At 41.6% G+C, this 21,236-nt stretch overlaps 1 protein-coding gene across 14 annotated transcripts in view; it reads right to left on the bottom strand.

The window, feature by feature from the left end:
* The window catches only part of UTRN (utrophin), a 486,786-nt gene that overhangs the window by 416,626 nt on the left and 48,924 nt on the right, over positions 1-21,236 (bottom strand). For 9 of the 14 annotated variants that reach the window (XM_046669464.1, XM_046669463.1, XM_046669468.1 and 6 more), the window contains exon 1: positions 8,331-8,439. The exons of the other annotated variants lie outside the window; for them this stretch is intronic. In XM_046669464.1, the coding sequence (XP_046525420.1) occupies positions 8,331-8,424 (94 nt within the window). In that variant the 5' untranslated portion in view covers positions 8,425-8,439. Of the gene's footprint in view, positions 1-8,330; positions 8,440-21,236 lie in introns of those variants that run through there. 14 annotated transcript variants of the gene reach the window in all.

Consider the following 21,236-nt stretch of genomic DNA (forward strand, 5'->3'; position numbering starts at 1 on the left):
CAGATTCCACACCACAGGCTGCATCCACAGCTCCCATTTCACGGGGCTACAAGGTCGGAAAGGAAGATGGCAGGTGAGGGAAAGCCAAGGAGACAAGCCTCCTTGTGGATGGAGCTTACACCTCTTCCTCCCACATGCACTGCCTCTGACAAATTGGAGGTAAATATCACCCTATTTTTAATACATGTGCAGATTTCACTCTATCAAGAAATCCTGATCTGTCTTTCTTAGCTGTTTTTTTAACTTATGAGAAATCGCTGAAATGAGGATATCAACAACAGTAATAATAATGGCAAATATTTATACAGCACTTACAAGAGCAGTAACAGGCTATTCTAAATGCTTTCTATCAGGGAAGGTCGGGAAAGAATTCCTGGAAAAGGTGTGCTTGACCCAGCGTTGGAGTGAATTGTTGAGGATCTAACAGCAGAAGAAACCAAACACAGCCCAGTTCCACAGAGGCCGGCTCAGGACCAAGAACATTTGCAGTGCTTCTGGAAGTCACTGAACGCTGGCTGCACAGGACCAACCCCCGCAGCTGGAAACCAGCCGGGCACATGAGCCTAACTCAGGCCACTCCAGGGCCAGAGAAAGGCGCTTTGTCTTAATTCAGTTGGGTCCAACAAAATATGCAAGCAGGATTCCAGTCCGAGTGGATGCTGCAGCCCAGAAAACCATCCTGCCTTCCCTCAATGGCAGAGTCACACCACCGGAAGAGCTTTATCACGTCCTAAGGGTTTTTACAATTTTTGCCAACTTGAATAGCAAAATATAGTGCCATATGGGCCCAAGTTGTTTGGCTTTGAGCCTTTACCGCGCTGCTCTTTATTTCTTCGTCTCCTCTACAATCAGCATAACTCACTACCGTTATCGTGTCCATTTTTAGCAGCACTCAAGCCCCCTCCCCTTCTAATTTACTGCCCTAGATCTAGAAACTGATTACTCAAATGTGAATTAAGAAAACAGTCACCAACTGAGGACGTAAGGCACTTGATGGATGTCCCCTCACTGCACACTCCAAGGGACAAATGTCCACGGTAATCTCCGTCTGGTCTGCGGGGCATATGCAGTGGTCCTAGGCGGCCGGCGAAAAGAATTACTAAATTTAAAACCGGATTTAAAATGCCCCAGCAACTGTAACAGGACCCAGAAAACAGCAGGGCTCAATAAATCTTGTCTAAATCATCTATTTTGGGCTACTTTTTTTTTTTTCTTACATCTAATTCTTAGCCACGTGTGGCGCAACTGAAGTTGACAGAAACCTGCACTACTCTATTTAAGAAACATAAATAGATGAGAAATTTAGAAAAGTACAGGGAATCAACGCTTACTTTCTTCCTGCTACAAACCCAATATGACAAGAACTGTTCATCATAAAACACCAGGCAGATACTACCCACTGAATGACTCCCAAATTATGGGAAGTGAACGTCAATTCTTTATTACAGTAATCAAGAGGGAGATTTACGTTCAACACCATTCATTTTTATTTAGATTTTGTTACTCAGAGAAATTTTGCAGCCTAAGGCCTACCAACAAATTCAGCAAATACACATAATGCAATCTCAAGGACATTTGTAAAGTAGTGCCTAGTTCATTTAGCCACAAAATAAATTCTCATCATAAAACCTAAGATTCTCCTTGTAAAAGCAGAAGAAATGGGCAGGAAGGAGGGGGACAGATAAGAAAGGTCCAGTGGGACATAGGGGGCGGAAATGAGAACTGTTTCTTCAACTCCCTTGCAAACTGTCCATACCCTCCCAGCTGTAAAACCCATCATTACTAAATGCAGCATGATTTTTAAATGAATGTGAATAAGGACAGAATGTGATCATTATTTTAAAGAATTCACATCGGCAGAGATAAAATATAAGTATTTCCATTTCCTGATGTTTTTTCTCCTCTATTCCCAAATGTCCCATAAATCACTGCCATACACAACCACACACACACACACACACACACACACACACACTATAATTGTCCTTTTTTGGCTGTAACACTGGTTATCCAGAGTTAGACAATAAATATTTATTAACAACTAAGTCAACAGTTTTTAGAGAATTGTCAGATACCAGATTGCATGGGCGGACTGGGGTTACCCAGAGAGAAAGTGAATCTGTTGGGGGAAATAGTTTTTCTGTCAAACACAATCCAGGAGTTACTAACATCAGAAAAGGAGTTACTGCCTAGGAGTTGAAGCAGAAGCCAAGTCAAAGAATCCAGGCGTCAAACAAGAAAACAGGCCAAGTCAAGACCAGGAGACTCACTCTGACAGCAGGTTCCTGTCGAGGGGCAGGCTGGGCCAGGAGAAAGGGGTCAGAGTTGGTGTGACAGGAGGAGCTGTTTCTCAGAGGGCCCAGAGGATCGCTATCTGACGAGGCATTTCCTCTGATGCTGTGCAAGTGACCTGGAAGAACGTGTGCAAGATGCCTATCTTACAACCACGGTGCAGCCCCGCCTCTCACGGCAGGTGGATCAGTGGCGTGAAACTGAAATCCATCACGTCTCCACACCATCAGGACAGCTCTCCTCTACTTGGAGAAACAGTCTTCTCCACAGACTAAATAAAGGTTTTTATATAAGACACCAAAAGGTAAACAGAGCAAGCAGCACAGACTCATACGGGAGGCTGAGTGCCCATCCTCTCTGCTTCTCTCGCTTGCTTGCAAACAGTAAGAACCTTTCTGAACAGATGAAAGTAAACTTTGAATCCAGCAAAAAATTCGGGCACCCTGCCACAAAGATATTCTCCAAGCAACTGCAGGCCATTTGCCGTCCCATACAGCTCTCTTATTTCTTGTGACGTATTGGATCTGTGGTTAAATGAGCCCAGTATAGAATTACAGCCTTCATGCTTTGATGTGAAAAACCACTGACAGATCTAGATGGAAAGATGAGGACAAGCTGGTAAATTTTCAGGATGATGGTGCATAGGGGCCTCATTAAAACTAATGTCTTATCTTCATTTAACATCTAAGCTTCATTCTTTTTTCCTGTATTAACTTAAAAGGCTCTACTAACAAAAACTGTCACCACTTATATAATTCTTCCTGCAATCCGCCAAGCAATGTGCAAGAGCTCTTACGTGCACACAGCTTTAAGGAGTCACAAAGCACAGCTGGAATTCAGCTGTCACTCTAACCCCGGAGTCTCTTCCTGCTCACTCTAACAGGTCCCACACATTACGTGCAGAACAGGTTATTCTATAAACAACCCTGAGATTCACCACCCCTATGAAAATAATTTATCAGTATGTGAAAAGTGAATAAAATAGTAGGGCCCCTAAATAAATACCAGTCTCAGCCCAGTCTGAGATGATGACAGCTGCCACACTGGCCAAAAGAGAAAGAGAAAATAGAGAATCTAAATCCAAAGACTGCAAGCTCTGTCCCAGAGACCCAGAAATCACGTCTGTCTTCTCAGTTGGAAATTAACTGTCTTAAAAGAAATTCAAATAAGTCATTCCAAATCTGCTGTTTTGTAGGAATTTCCTTCAGAATCAGTAAGAGTTTAAAAGTCTGAGATCCAAACAATGGAAGAAAACGGGCCATGGAGGAAAAGGCAATTTATTAAAGAATTTGTGCCAAGAGCCAATAAACATGTGCAGAGAAGTTCAACTTCACAAAAGCAGCAATGCAAGTTCAAACAATTCTGTACCACTTTTCATCTCTCTCCTCTTTGTGGACAGCAATTTAACAGTAAAAGCAATTACGCAAATGAACTGAGATGTGTGTACGCACGCAGATCACTAATTTTAATAATTTTTCTAAATGGGACACCACTCCTACAGGATGGTTTCAACTTTGGTTCAAAAAGAAAAACCGCTTCTGGGAACTTAGATATAAAGCCATACATTTGCATAATTCATACAAAAAAAGTGGCAGGACAAACAAAACTATTAATAACAGTTACGGAGGGGGAGAGGGAATGAAAATTTTCCACTTTTTTGTGGAAACCATACAATTTTTTGTATAATTTTTACTCTGCGTTGAGTTTTCTTAAGAAAGAGCCTGATTCTTAAGGTATTTTTAAAAGCTATTTTAAATGCATTATTAAAAATCAGATTTGGGTTCAAAAATTTATTGCATTAAAACACTTGAGAGCAACTCTGCAGAGCAGGCCGCACTAATTCCTGCCCGGCTCACAATCCAGATTTCACACTGTGGGTTAGACAGAAAGTGTGCCCTGAGTTCCTTTGGTCCCAGACTAAAATTTCACTTCGGCACAATGGTAAAACTGGGCTATGACTCATCTTCCTCTGCAAAACAATGAATGTTCCAGCTCAATGGGAAAAAACCACTTGAGTTGCCAGTTCATTGAACTGTTCAAATCAAGGTCAACATATTGGGGCAGGAGCAAGTCAGTCACTGTGCCCTGATGCTATCTAATTCTCGAACCAGGCCTTTCGATGGCCCTCCAACCAAATCCTGAATTTGCAAATATTAGAACAGGAAGCACCTGGTGCCCTCTAAGTGGAGGGTCAAAGAACCCAAGAGAAACATGAAACGGATCCAGGATCCGTGTCAATGGGCATACCTTTCAAGTAATGCCAAGGAAAAACACAGCTTCAGCTTACATATATTTTAAGTACTGCGATGAACATAATATTTGATTTCCTATTCCTAGACTCTAGCAGGCAAAGCTGATTATCAACTGACTATATTTTTATAATTTTTACAGAACTTATTTACCTGGAACTGTCACTATAGCTTGCAAAGTGCTTTAAAACGTGTGACACCCCTAACACAACCCCCAGGGGACAGTCCCGTTGGAGCCCCATCTCAGAGGTTCCAGGCCTTTCACAGTCAATGGCGGGGGAACCCAGGCCAGGTCCCATCCCTTCACCAACTGGTCAGTTCCACGTTAATCAGACTTCTCATGTCCCCCCAGATTCTTTCGTTTCAGCCAAGTCACCGTGTCCACTCTTCTCCCAACTTAACAATGTTCTCTCTCAAGCCTCTGCAAATTATATTCCACCTGGTCGTCCTAACCACCAACTCATTTTCTTTAAAAACACTAAGATCAGCTAAAACTTCACAAGCGCTGAGAAACTTTCCCAGACACATCTTACCACCTCTGGTCACCCTAAACGCTGTGTCCCTTTATCCTGCTACAGTCACCTGGCGGGTCAGGCAGCCCTAACAGCTGGCAAAGACAATCACGCTCCTTCCTCTCCCACGAACCCTCGCCCAGGGAACCTTCAGGAAGCTCCTGGAGCACCCCACCGCCCCACATCGCACCCAGACACCTCAGCCCCTGCAGAAATGCTCGTTCGAAGGTTCTCGTTCACGAGGAGCCGACAGCCCGGAGCCTTGTCTCTTCCGAGAGGTCTGCTCTGCCGCGCGAGGTCAGCCCATCCTGTGAGCTCCTCCCAGCGCCTCCTCCCAGATGACAGGTGACCCCCGCCCGGCCACAGCCGGACAGAACGTTCTCTCTCGCCCCGGCCCAGCCAGCCTCTGCTCAGAGGGACTACCTGGACATCCCACAGGCAGACCCGGCCTGTTGCCCCGCAGTGCCTGGGCCCCCAGCAGCCCCTCCAGGAGCCACCAGGCCGGGAGGGAACGACCAATGCTGCACTCCAGCCATCCCGAGGTGCTGACCCGCTGCAAGGCAAGGCCTCAGGCTAACTAGACAGGATTTCTGGGCATGGGGCTCCAGCAGCCTGGGGATGCTACCGAGGAGCCAAGGTTGAGTAATACTTTAACCAGTCCATCTAGAAAGGAAAGGGCTGGCATAGGGGCCTATCCACCGAGAAGAAAGCAGAAAGGATAGCAGGAAAGCAAGCTCCCAGAGGTGGTTTCCTGAGGACAATCTAGACATATGCCATCCGTACATCAGTACATGCCTATGAGTCCTGTAAGCCCTCCAAATACATTTTTAATGTTTTTTTTTTTTTTTGGTGAGGAAGATTGGCCCTGAGCTAACATCTGTTGCCAATCTTCCTCTGTTTTTTTTTTTCTCCCCAAAGCCCCAGCACATAGTTGTACATCCTAGTTGTACACAAGTCATTCTAGTTCCTCAATGTGGGATGCAGCCACAGCATGGCTTGATGAGTGGTATGTAGGTCCACACCCAAGAGCTGAACCAGCAAACCCTGGGCCACTGAAGCAGAGTGCACAAACTTAACCACTCGGCAGTGGGGTCAGCCCATGGCCTCCAAATAATTTTGTATTTCACATTTTCAAGGGTTTTTTCCCCTAAACTTTGGTCTCCCTCAATTAGATTATTTTTAATATTGGTCATTTGACCATAGACAATAAGATTAAGAAAAACAAAGGAAATATCTAACAAAAGCTTATAGTAAATATTTTGAAATAAAAAGATTCTATATCAAAGATAGATCAATAGACAGACAGACAGACACAGAGATTCAGATTTCAATCTACTCAGTTTTGCCCTGTTCTATCTCAGTGGATAGCTGTGAGGCAAATACAGTAGCTGCACATTCTACAAGACATTGGAGAGCAAAGGACCAGCAATTTCAAAAATAACACTGAAAGGCTAATTTTGAGCAAATATGTATACTAAATCTATTCCGTCTTATTTGTTTCCTTATTCCCTTTAGTTTCTGCAACATTTGAAATATCATCCTCTGCACTGGCGAAAGTTCAATGCAAAATACTTAGGTCTCACTCTTTCCACCTTCCTGGGGGTCTGTAAGGAAAGGATTTGTCTCCAGGTTTAACCTACTACGCAGACCGCTCTGAAGACCAGAAAGGCCGTGTGCTGCCACAGAGAACACCGTCATGAAACGTAGGCTTTTCTGTCTCTACTTCTGGCAAGATCACTATGCCGCAGCCATGAGAAGACATGCAGTTCACTAACGACCAAAGAGAAGAGAGCCAGGGCCCTTGTGGAATTTGAAATTATGTACACATTGGTTTTCTATTTTTATTAAAATAACATGCCCCGAAATATTTCTTTTTTAAAACTGCTTTCTATTTTCCTAAAGCCTTTGGTGAACTGGTCAGAAGACAGGAAAGAATGCTATCTATACACACCAGGCTCCTATTTAAAGCTGCAGTCTACTCATTTAAAAGTCTGCTCACTATGTGAAGGTGTGTTTGTATTTTCCTTCTAATTGTCTTCTGATTTCAACCACCATAGACGCCTGAGACCCAAGCAAGACCGTCAAGACGCAGATGAGGAGACCACGGAAACTACTAACGTGGGGGAAAGAAAGAGGGTTAAGTGAGAGTCAAGAGAGGTCTTTGCAAGGCCACGATGCTGCAACTGCTGTTTCTGTGCCTGGGGTTTGAAGTCAGTCCCTGGAAGCTCTCTGAGCTTTCTGCCGGACCACATGGTTCTTTAAATAAGACAGAAAGTAGTAATAGCCCAAGAAGAGAATTATAGCACACTGATCTATTACACTTGGCGAAGAAACCAAATTTACTAAGAAAATATGGGCTGCTCCAATCATTTTAGTTTAAATTTGCTCCACAGAGATGATGCGTACAAGCGGTTGCCACCTCATTCATAAACATTACGAGGGAAAGAGTAATTCCAAAGGAAAGAAAAACATCTTTAAAAAATTCTACACAGCCTAAAAGTTTTTCCATAGTGACAATATTCATGCATGACATGTAAGATCAGACAAAACATATCATTTAGGGTTTGTTTCTCAGAGAGCTTATTAGACGAGTACACAGATACACATACTAAAGCAAGATGTGGATGTCTGAACTGATGAGAAAAAGTAGGTCACCGTGGAAGTAAATTCCAGTGGAAAAAGGTGCATGACCGCATCCTATATAAAGTTCTGCATCAACATTTCTCCTAGACAAGACTGCATTCAACAAAAAACCCTTTATTTACAGTCCCCCCAAAAGCACAAATGTCTGATTCTCCCCTTCATCAGCTCTGAACTCTATAATTTAAAAAGTAAAATATCCTTTTAGCCAACACAACACATCGAATACAATATGGGATGAGCTCTATCAGTATTCACCAGCACAGAGGAAACTTTCTCTACCGACGGTAAACAGAATATAATAAGCTACTTTGAAAGTAGAGAGAGGTAAAGAGAAGCACATCCGTTACAAGAAATTTATGGTTCCTGGAGTCCTTTTCCCAAAGAAGCCAGTAACTGGCAAATGATCGCATTGGGAAGAGAAGGCTGAAGCAGACAGCGTTGGTCTCCACCATTCGGAGTCTGCAGAGGTGCAGCGTCCGGAGGAAGAGCCAGGGCTGTTCTGTCACCAGCCAGGCCCTTCCTTCAGAGCTCTGCTAACAAATCGGGCTCAGCAGTGACTGAAACGATCTGTCCTTGCTAACGTCCTCTTTTCAAAACCTCACCGGCTGGGAGTCATGCAGGTTGACAAACTTACCTGGTAACTGCTTGCAAGCCCCGCCAGCTGCTCGCCCTGGCAAATCCACTCTGCACTTTTTCCAACGAAACGTGGTGGCTGCCGGGCCGCTCATCACCTACATCTGCTTGAAGGACGAGGAAAAAGATGCAGAGGAAGTGGACAACAAAAGCAGCCTGCGAACTGCACACTGGGATGTCCTGTTTTGGGGTGGCTTTTATTTTTCCCATGAGAGGATCTGACTAAACCTAACCCAATCTCCTCTACATACCAGACAGGAAGTTACACTTAGCAGTCAGTGAAAACTCCTTAGGTCGTTTTTTTTTTCTTGTGTGTGTGTTTTTTTTTAATTGTCACAACTAAGGGCCTTTGAATGTTTCTGATCTTCTACAAAGAGATGATAACTCTGCTTCCTGTTCTGACAGCGTCAGCTGTAAGAGACACCTCCACCCACCTCCCCACCCACGATGCGTATAAATAGAGGCGTTTGCCCTGGGTGTCCAGCCAGGCTGCAGTTGGGTAACATATTAACTATACTTCAAAGAGTAAACTGGACTTGCCATTTCACTTTAATATGCATATATACCTTGGGAAAATGAAACTCAAAAGCATTTCTTCCTAATTCCTTAGAAATTGCTATCATGGAGAAAATAAACTTAACCATACAGAATCATAAAATAAGAGGTAGCAGCTTTGACTCATCTTTTCCAGCCTATTCAATCCTGTGTAGTATCTGCTCTCTTGCTGTCACTTAAAAACGTTATCCACACACATACAACAAGCAAGGAACAATCATAACCCACATTACGTCACCGGCCTCCAACTTTAACTCTTTTTCTCTCCAGCTTTGAAATAGAAACTTTCTACTTATAAGCAAAGATTTTCATGGAATATTGTATCCTTGTCAGGATACACATGCGTTTAAATGAAAAGCCATCTCGCTCCCTGCTACTGGCTGAGGTGGAGAAAATAGAATCAGTCAGTACTCGCTCCAGGCTCCTCTGTATTAATCTTAGACCAGAAGCTGTATGACTCCCGCAAAACACTCTCTCGAAGCCTCAATCTCCAAATCTGTAAAACGGGGGCATGACCTTGCCTGTCCTCAGGGCTGTGGGGAGGAGAGAGACCCTAAAAAGTGCAGTGATACAGATTATGCCACATGGTCAAAACTCAATTCTTTTTTTCATACAACTTTATTGAGATATAATTCACATAGTTTGCAATTAATCCATTTAAAGCACATAATTCGATGATTATTAGTATATCTGCAGAGGTGTGCATCCGTCACCGCAATCACCTTTACAACATTTTCGTCACCCCCAAAAGCAGTCACTCTCCACTCCCTTCCCCCACCCTCCAGCCCTGGAACCAGAAAAACCTACTTTCAGTCTTACAGATTTGCTGCTTCTGGCCATTTCATATAAAAGAAATCACAGAATATGTGGTCTTTTGTGACTGGCTTCTTTCACTTAGCATAATGTCCTCAAAGTTCATCCACATTGTAGCATGTGTCAGTATTTCATTTCTTTTCAGGGGTGAACAATATTCCAATGCGTGAATACCCCATGCTTCATTTATTCATTCATCAGCTGATGGCCATTGGGTTGGTTCTACCCTTCAGCTAATATGAATAATGCCGCTCTGAGCATTCCTGTACAAGTTTTTATGTTGACGTACGTTGCATTTCTCTTGAGTATGTACACCCAGGAGTAAAACTGCTGGGTCAGATAGCAACTCTACAGTCAACCTTTGGAAGAGCTGCCAGTTTTCCACAGTGGCTGCACCATCTTGTCTTCCCACCAGCAGCGTTTGAGGGTTCCAATTTCTCCACATCCTCGCCAACACTTACTATTAGCTGTCTTTTGGATTACAGCCATTCTGGGGAGGATGAAGTGACATCTCATTATGGTTTGATTTGCTTCTCCCTGATGGTTATCAAAACCCGATTTTTATCAATAGTCCAAAAATGTCTCCCTTTTTATAGGTGGGCTAAATACTCTAAATACAGAAGAACCAGTGAGGTATGGCAACCACTTAATCAGAATAGATACTGGCTACAGTACTAAAGCAAGACCTTGAAGGTGACCAGCTTTAACAGTGGCTATTTTCCAATAGGTGTGAAAGAATTTCATCATTTTTAACTGGTAGAACTATTATATGGGCTCACACCAGCTAAACATTGCTGGCCTTCAGATTTAAATCCTTCAGATTCATCTCTCTTCTGAGGCTGCTAAAGCCGTCGGCCCTTCTGCCTCTACGAAAAGGCTGCTTAACAAAACTTATAAGACGACATTTTCAATGTAAAAATGACATTTGAATCATTTCCAATCAGTTCTTTCCACCTGTCTTTCTGTTAAATAGAAATAGCCTCAATTAAAGCGGCCTTTTGTAAGTGAACAGCCATAATCATTTACAGGAAGAAATCGCAGACCAGATCTGATTCACGACTGAGAATGTCACAGATTTTGAAGGTGGCCAAGGGGTACAACAAATCAGGATCTAGACACTAGCCATAATTTCCCCTTCCCTCTTGAGAAGGCAAGATTGGGAGAAGGACAATAATTATCCTACTTCGAAGGGATTATCTAATTCAGAATTCAAACAAATCTAATCTAATTCAACAGGATTATCATTTTTTTCTAGTCGAAGGCATTATATAATCTAATTTGGAGGGATTATCATTTTTTTCTGACCTTATGCTGTTTGAACATAATTCACGCACAGTGATGTTAATTATCTCTTTCCTAAAACACTCTATTTTAGGATTTTTTCTTTTGAGGAAGATTGGCTCTGAGCTAGCATCTGTGCCAGTCATCCTCTATTTTGTATGTGGGAAGCCGCTACGGCATGACTTGCTGAGCGGTGTGTGGGTCCACGCCCAGGATCTAAACCGGTGAACCCTGGGCCACCAAAGGAGAGCACACAAACTTAACCACTACACCACCAGGCCAGCCCCGGATTTTAATATTTTAATCGCTAAAAACAAACTAAACAGAATAAAATCTACACAAAGTATAACAAAGAAAACACAAAAAGCTTATAAACTTTCAAAATTAACAACTTTTTTCTTTATTTTCCAATATAAGGCCTCAGGCCTTGCAACACGTATTAATAATATGATTCATCCATCTTCTAAGAAATTTCCCATGTCCCAAGGCTGCACTATGTAATCCATTGTTTTCGTTATTTCTTGGCATACAGCTGACTATGAAAGTGACCGCTGAACTTTCCTATGTCAAATAGAACTTTCCATTGTGGGAAATTTCTAAAACATTCACATTAAGCTAACTGGAAATGTCATCATAGCTCAGGAGCAAATATGGTCTGTATCAACCAGCACGACTTCTAAACTACGCAGGAAAAGCAAACCATTGAACAAACACAAGTGCAAAGGCTTCCTTAGAGTTGCTGTAAATACTTGACAGTGAAGAAAATCAGAAGCAACAGTTTATCAAAAGTTATCTGAAGGTTCTTCTAGAAACATCTAATAGGCCGGCACTTGTTAAAACTGTTCTGTAATGTCAGACCCCATTCTCTATCCACAGACCCCTTCTGCTAGATTACACGTTGGCCTCCTTTCTAGCTCTTGTGAAATCAATAGACCATTTCTGTTGCAAGGATCTGTCTAGAGTATGTGCTTTCTTATTCAATCTGGTGTTGACAGCAATAATCAAATTTTGTACATACCACTAGCTCCATTATCACTCGACAGCCACTGGCTGCCAGCCTAGGGCTACTCTAGTCAAAATGGAAAGAAAGGATTGGACTGGAGAGGGAAGTACAGAACAAATCAGCTGAAACTACAGGAGGTGGTGGAGGAGTGAGAGAGGGCAGCAAAGGCACTCGGAGACTAATCCTCTCCCCTCTGGGGAGACGCACACCCGGCAGCATCAGCACAGCCAAGCCCAGGTGAGCAGATTGTGGCTATTAAAGGCACACATTTCTTCATTCTTTCTGGTATCTGCAAACCCTCCTGGCTTTGAACATCTTATTATAACTGTCAGTCCTAACTAATGAGCCTATACCTAACCCTGAAGAGCAACAGACAAAAGCCTGAGACCACCCACACCTTCCAACACCAGGGACACCAAGCGCCAGGGAAGCCCAGACGCACAGCACTTCCCGAGAACCCTCTAGACACTAATGGCTTCCTTTTGTAACTCTTCTGTATGCGTTTAAGCTAGAATGAAACATTCCTCCCAGATCAGAAAACATTAAATTCATCTTACGATAAAAACAGAGTCAGCTTTAAAAAAAAATTGGGGAGTGGATGGAGACCCGACTATGAAATTTTACTTGACTTGCACTTTTAGACTTCAAATTCTCCAAGAAAACCACACTCGTGCTAACGGATATTCTCTACCTAAAAGCAGCATGGACGATGCTATTGGCTGGTATGACAAGCAACTCTGTTCTCCTTTTTTAAAACTTGAAATAATTTTATATATAAAGAACTCACACAACTGAACAACAAAAAAATAAACAACCAATCAAAAAATGGGCAGAGGATATGAACATTTCTCCAAAGAAGATATACAGATCGCCAATAGGCACACGAAAAGATGTTCAACGTCACTAATCGTCAGGGAAATGCAAATCAAAACTACACCAAGATGTCACCTTACACCTGTTAGAATGGCTATAATCACTAAGACTAAAAATAACAAATGTTGGAGACGATGTGGAGAAAAGGAAACCCTCATACACTGCTGGAGGGAATGCAAACTGGTGCAGCCACTGTGGAAAACAGTATGGAAGTTTCTCAAAAAATTAAAAATAGAATTACCATATGATCCAGCTATCCTACTACTGGGTATTTATCCAAAGAACCTGAAATCAATTCAAAGTGACTTATGCACCCCTATGTTCATTGCAGCATTATTCACAATAGCCAAGATGTGGAAGCAACCCAAGTTCTCAACAACTGATGAATGGATAAAGAAGATGTGGTGTGTGTGTACCTATATATATATATACACACAGTGGAATACTAACCGGCCATAAAAAAGACAAAATCATCCCATTTACAACAATGTGGATGGACCTTGAGGGTATAATATTAAGCCAAATAAGCCAGAGAAAGATAAACACCATATGATTTCACTTATTTGCAGAAGATAAACTAACATACAGACAAAGAGAACAGTTTAGTGGTTAACAGAGGGGAAGGGGGTTGGGCGGTAGGCATAAGGGGTGAAGGGACATATTTATATGGTGACCGACAAATAATAATGTACAACTGAAGTTTCACAATGTTATAAACGATTACGACCTCAATAAAAATAAATAAACTTGAAATAATTCTAGATTAACCAAAAAAACTGTAAAAATAACACAGAGAGTTCTCATATTGCCTTCACCCAGCGTCCTCAAATGCTACCATCTTACATAATCAGAGTACAATTATCGAAACCAGAGAATTAACACTGATGCAATACTGTGAACTACTCTACTGACCTTATTCAAATTTCCTCAATGGCCTCATTTTTCTGGGTCATGATTCAATCCAAGATCCTGCATAGAAGCAACATTCCAAAATCCAAGATGCCCCCTTCCCAATAAATCCAATCACGCACAATCTACTGAAAGCTCCTGATCCCCCAGAAAGGTCAGTCTCCTTTCATGCTAATGAGGTAGGGCCATCATTGACCACTGAGTCTTCAGGCTAGACATGTTCTTTTCCTCTACAATTCTCTCCATAACTACTCTGTCAGTCTTGTCAATCTTACCTTATAAACACAGGTCAAATAGTTTCACAATCCCTTGGTCCAGATGTTTTGCTGAATGTGAACTTTTCCCACATGAGAAAAGTTACACAGCACACAGGCCATATATTACATTAAAACAAAAAACAGCCAGATCCAGGGCAACTTCCCTAATCAAACACATTTAATACTTCTGCAGCAAATACGTGTATTTTATGAACAACGAGTGGGATAAGTAAAGATTTTAGAAGCATCCCAGCAGTTGAAGTCAGATGCTGCCACCCACCACTGAGTTCAGGTCCAGCCCAGGATTGACCGTCAAATGAACTACAAAGAAATTATCTTTTGGTTTGCAGAACTCTCTTTTGCTACTGTAACTGCAGACCAGGATCCTGCAGTTGAAACCTGACCTAGGAACCCCATGGAGGCATCTATCTCCCACCTGCCTTCGCCTCATCCTCTTTCACTCAGTGTCCTGGCGAAGTCAGCTGCAACGTCCCCTTGCCCTCCAGGCTTTCTTCACTCCAACTCACCCTCCATTAGAGCCCTAGGAGTGATCTTTCTAAAACACCTGCAACTCCCTAGCTTCAAATGCTTAAAGATTTCTCATGCAAGGAAGAAGGCTAGGGCCTAATCTTCATGAGGTTTCCACAGCTTTCCACCATCTGAGCCAATTGCCCTGACTGTAGAGACCATCTATACAGCATAACACCCAAGAAGAACACAAAAATGAAAAAGGTATAGTCTCTATCATCAAGATTCTCACAGTCTAACAATTAGGAGATGCAACGTAAGGATTATAGGTATACCAGAGGGAGAAGAGAAGGAGAAAGGGGCAGAAAACCTATTCAAAGAAATAATGGCTGAGAACTTCCCAAATCTGGTGAGGGAGATGGATCTTCAGGTGACAGAAGCCAATAGATCTCCAAACTTTATCAATGCAAGAAGACCAACTCCACGGCATATAGTAGTGAAGCTAGCAAAAGTCAACGACAAGGAGAAAATATTAAGGACAGCCAGGCAAAAGAAACTAACCTACAAAGGAACCCCCATCAGGCTATCAGCAGATTTCTCAGCAGAAACTTTACAGGCTAGAAGAGAGTGGAATGATATATTCAAAAATCTGAAGGACAAAAATCTACAGCCGAGAATTCTCTACCCAGTGAAAATATCCTTCAAATACGATGGAGAAATAAAAACTTTCCCAGATAAACAAAGATTAAGGGAGTTCATTGCCACAAAACCTCCTCTTCAGGAAATCCTCAGGAAAACCCTCATTCCTGAAAAATCCAAAAAAGGAAAGGGGCTACAAAACCAAGAGCAGAGGAGATAAGTAGAAGGACAACAACAGAGAGTAGCAGCTCTACATCAGAACAGATTAAACCATGGGACGAGAAACAAAGGAAACTGAAAAAAACCGGAAAACAAGACACAAAATGGGAGTGGTAGGCCCCCACGTCTCAATAATCACTCTAAATGTAAATGGATTGAACTCCCCAATCAAAAGACACAGAGTGGCAGGATGGATCAAAGAACAAGATCTAACAATATGCTGCCTCCAGGAAACACACCTCAGCCCCAAAGACAAACACAGCCTCAGAGTGAAGGGATGGAGAACAATACTCCAAGCTAATAATGAACAAAAGAAAGCAGGTGTCGCTATACTAATATCAGACAAGGTAGATTTCAAAGCAAAACAGATAAAGAAAGATAAAGAGGGACAGTATATAATGATAAAAGGGACTCTCCACCAAGAAGACATAACACTTATAAATATATACGCACCCAACACAGGAGCACCAAAATTTGTAAAGCAACTCTTAATAGAACTAAAAGAAGACATCAACAACAATACAATAATAGTAGGGGACCTCAACACACCATTAACACCAATGGACAGAACATCCAGACAGAAAATCAACAAGGAAATAATAGAATTAAATGAAAAATTAGACCAGATGGACTTAATAGATATATATAGAACACTTCATCCAAAAACAGCAGGTTACACATTCTTCTCAAGTGCACATGGAACATTCTCAAGGATTGACCATATTTTGGGAACCAAAGCAAACATCAATAAATACAAGAGAGTTGAAATAATATCAAGCATCTTTTCTGATCATAACGCTATTAAACTAGAAATCAACTACAAGAAAAAAGCAGAGAAAGGTGCAAAAATGTGGAGACTAAACAACACGCTTCTCAACAAACAATGGATCATTGAAGAAATTAAAGAAGAAATCAAATATTATCTGGAGACAAATGAAAATGAGAACACGACATACCAAATCATTTGGGATGCAGCAAAAGCAGTCCTAAGAGGGAAATTCATCGCAATACAGGCTCACCTCACTAAACAAGAAAAAGCCCACGTAAGCAACCTCAAACGACACCTAACGGAACTAGAAAAAGAAGAACAAACAAAGCCCAGAGTCAGTAGAAGGAGGGAAATAATAAAAATAAGAGCAGAAATAAACGATATTGAAACAAAAAAGACAATAGAAAGGATCAATGAAACAAAGAGTTGGTTCTTCGAAAGAATTAACAAAATTGACAAACCCCTAGCCAGACTCACCAAGAAAAGAAGAGAGAAAGCGCAAATTAATAAAATCAGGAATGACAGAGGAGAAATCACAACAGATACCAATGAAATACAAGAGATCATAAGAGAATACTATGAAAAACTATATGCCAACAAATTGAACAACTTGGAAGAAATGGACAAATTCCTAGACTCCTACAATCTCCCCAAACTGAATCAGGAAGAAATGGAGAATCTGAATAGACCAATCACAAGTAAGGAAATAGAAACGGTAATCAAAAACCTCCCCAAAAACAAGAGTCCAGGACCAGACGGCTTCTCTGGAGAATTCTACCAAACATTCAAAGAAGACTTAATACCTATTCTCCTCAAACTGTTCCAGAAAATTGAGAAAGATGGAGAACTCCCTAACACATTCTATGAAGCCAACATCACTCTGATCCCCAAACCTGACAAGGACAACACAAAGAAGGAGAACTACAGGCCGATATCACTGATGAACATAGATGCAAAAATCCTCAACAAAATTTTGGCAAACCGATTACAGCAATACATCAAAAAGATTATACACCATGATCAAGTGGGATTTATACCAGGGACACAGGGATGGTTCAACATCCGCAAGTCAATCAACGTGATACACTACATCAACAAAATGAAAAACAAAAACCACATGATCATCTCAATAGACGCAGAGAAAGCATTCGACAAGATCCAACACCCATTTATGATAAAAAACCCTCAGTAAAATGGGTATAGAAGGAAAGTACCTCAACATAATAAAGGCCATATATGATAGACCCACAGCCAACATCATACTCAATGGACAAAAGCTGAAAGCCATCCCTCTGAGGACAGGAACAAGACAAGGGTGCCCACTTTCACCACTCCTATTCAACATAGTACTGGAGATGCTGGCCAGAGCAATTCGGCAGGAAAAAAAAATAAAAGGAATCCAAATAGGTAATGAAGAAGTAAAACTCGCGTTGTTTGCAGACGACATGATCTTATACATAGAAAACCCCAAAGAATCCACAGAAAAACTATTAGAAATAATCAACAACTACAGCAAAGTAGCAGGGTATAAAATTAACGTGCATAAATCAGTAGCATTTCTATACACTAACAATAAACTAACAGAAAAAGAACTCAAGAACTCTATCCCATTCACAATCGCAACGAAAAGAATAAAATACCTTGGGATAAACTTAACCAAGGAAGTGAAGGATCTATACAATGAAAACTACAAGACTTTCTTGAAAGAAATAGGCGATGACATAAAGAGATGGAAAAACATTCCTTGCACATGGATTGGAAGAATAAACATAGTTAAAATGTCCATACTACCTAAAGCAATATACAGATTCAATGCTATCCCAATCAGAATCCCAAGAACATTCTTCACAGAAATTGAACAAACAATCCTAAAATTCATATTGGGGAACAAAAGACCACGAATTGCTAAAGCAATCTTGAGCAAGAAAAACAAAGCCGGCGGAATCACAATCCCCGATTTCAAAACATACTACAAAGCTACAGTGATCAAAACAGCATGGTACTGGTACAAAAACAGGTCCACAGATCAATGGAACAGAATTGAAAGCCCAGAGATAAAACCACACATCTATGGACAGCTAATCTTCGACAAAGGAGCAGAGGGCCTACAATGGAGAAAAGAAAGTCTCTTCAACAAATGGTGCTGGGAAAACTGGACAGCCACATGCAAAAGATTGAAAATCGACCATTCTTTTTCACCACACACCAAAATAAACTCAAAATGGATCAAAGACCTAAAGATTAGGCCTGAGACAATAAGTCTTTTGGAAGAGAATATAGGCAGTACACTCTTTGACATCAGTTTCAAAAGAATCTTTTCGGACACTGTAACTCCTCAGTTGAGGGAAACAATAGAAAGAATAAACAAATGGGACTTCATCAGACTAAAGAGCTTCTTCAAGGCAAGGGAAAACAGAATTGAAACAAAAAAACAGCTCACTAACTGGGAAAAAATATTTACAAGCCACTTATCCAACAAAGAGTTAATCTCCATAATATACAAAGAACTCACACTGCTTAACAACAAAAAAACAAACAACCCGATCAAAAAATGGGCAGAGGACATGAACAGACATTTCTCAAAAGAAGATATGAATATGGCCAATAGACACATGAAAACATGTTCATCATCGCTAATCATCAGGGAAATGCAAATCAAAACTACACTAAGATATCACCTTACCCCCGTTAGATTGGCAAAAACATCCAAAACCAAGAGTGACAAATGTTGGAGAGGTTGTGGAGAAAGAGGAACCCTCATACACTGTTGGTGGGAATGCAAACTGGTACAGCCACTATGGAAAACAGTATGGAGATTTCTCAAAAAGTTAAAAATAGAAATACCCTATGACCCAGCCATCCCATTACTGGGTATCTATCCTAAGAACCTGATATCAGATATCTCAAGAGTCCGTTGCACCCCTATGTTCATCGCAGCATTATTTACAATAGCCAAGACGTGGAACCAGCCTACATGCCCAGAAACTGATGATTGGATAAAGAAGATGTGGTATATATACACAATGGAATACTACTCAGCCATAAAAAAAGACGAAATTGGCCCATTCACAACAATGTGGATGGACCTCGAGGGCATTATGTTAAGCGAAATAAGTCAGACAGAGAAAGACGAACTCTATATGACTCCACTCATAGGTGGAAATTAGTATATTGAGAAGGAGATCTGATCGGTGGTTACCAGGGAAAAGGGGGGGTGGGGGGAGGGTACGGAGGGGGAAGTGGTGTACCCACAACATGACTAACAAAAATGTACAACTGAAATTTCACAAGCTTGTAATCCATCATAACATTAATAAAAAAAAAAAAAAAAGATTCTCACAGTCTAATTCAATCCCTTTAATATTTTCATCAAAGTAATTACTGTTTAGAATACATCTTCTCCAATAATCAAAGAGTGTGGCGGGATTTTTTAACTCATTTTTTTCCAGCTAGGAAATTCTACCTTAGTTCTTGATCACATTAAAGATGACTAACAAAATCCCACACATTGACATGAAAAGGATTTTTCAAGTGATTTTGACAACACACGTCTGAAAATACAGCTACGCTATTGTTGATATGGTTAAAAAAATTACAAGAAGCAAAAGCCAGGAAAAGTTTTCTAAAAACAAGCAAACCTAAAAAAGCAACATGAAGGATGGTATTTAACGGGCTGAGTGGTTTCTCATGAGACTGTTTTTCCAAAGCACAAAGATATAAATAAATCTGAAATCATGCCTTTGTTTCCATATTAGTATATTAATGGAACTGAACGACATTATAATCAACAAAATCAAGTCAGAGAGAGTTAAGCCAAAATCCCCACCATCGAATTGCTGAGTTTCTCCCCAGCCACGCAGAGGCTGCTCTCAGATGCAGGCTTCGCCAATGAAAGAGGAAAGAAACCATATTTTAAGTATTATTAGTTTTCTGTTCTAATGTGCAAAAAGTCAAAGGCGGCTACTTGGAATGATGAAAAATGAAAAATTCCTAGAGGTTGTATTTCGGGATTACATTATAACCTCTCCTATCTCAGGAAAACCACACATAAGCAGTGAGAGTAAGAGGTTAGGAAGAAACCTGCTAAATCCCTTACTGAGCGGGGAGAGAGGGGTCAGAGGGTTCTGAGCAGAAAACCTGAGGTTCCCTCCCAGGGCGGCCCTGCACTCAGAACAGAGTGCGTGTGTATGTGTGTGTGTGTGTGTGTGTGTGTGTGTGTGCCTGTGTGCGTGTGTCTGTGTGCATGTGCCTATGTGTGTATGTGTCTATGTGTGTGTGTCCATGTGCATGTGTCTATGTGCGTGTGTCTAAGTGTCTGTGTGTGTCTGTATGCATGTGCCTGTGTGCACGTGTCTATGTGTGTGTGTCTGTGTGTGTTTCTATGTGTGTCTATGTGTGTGTCTGTGTGCATGTGTCTATGTGTGTGTTTCTATGTGTACGTGTGTCTATGTGTGTGTCTGTGTGCATGTGTCTATGTGTGTTTCTATGTGTATGTATATGTGTGTGTGTCTGTGTGTACGTGTCTGTGTGTGTTTGCGTGCATGTGTCTATGTGTACGTGTGTCTGTGTGTGTGTCTGTGTGCATGTGTCTGTGTGCATGTGTCTGTGTGTGTCTACGTGTATGTATGTCCATGTGTGTGTCTGCGTGCATGTGTCTATGTGTGTGTTCCTATGTGTATGTGTGTCTATGTGTGTGTCTGTGTGCATGTGTCTGCGTGCATGTGGCAGGGTTCCTCACTGGCAGTGCTGCTTCCAAACAGAAGTGGCAACTGCCTGGAACTGACTGAGATGAGGCATCCAGTGGCCGCCAGCACTCCGTGTTAGAAGAGGCCAACACCACACGGCTGCCAAGCGACGCCAGGACCCGATCTGCCAGGCCGTGGGAGGAACCTGCGGTGCCAGCTGCTGGAGGCTGAGGGCCCTGGGCCCGCCCCTCCAGCTCACACAGAAGGAAGAGGGTCATTGCCAGGGGTCTTCAGGGAGCAGGAAAAGTTATTTAAGGAGAGACTGAAAGAGATGAATACTTTAAAAAGGCTTTAAAAAGCAAGAGTAATTCGAAATTATTTAAAAAGAAAGAAAAAGGGGTTGACTGTTCTACGTGTTCTGTTTTTATAAATCAGA

The sequence above is a fragment of the Equus quagga genome, chromosome 8 (assembly GCF_021613505.1).
Source record: "Equus quagga isolate Etosha38 chromosome 8, UCLA_HA_Equagga_1.0, whole genome shotgun sequence".
Classification (NCBI taxonomy): Eukaryota; Metazoa; Chordata; class Mammalia; order Perissodactyla; family Equidae; genus Equus; species Equus quagga.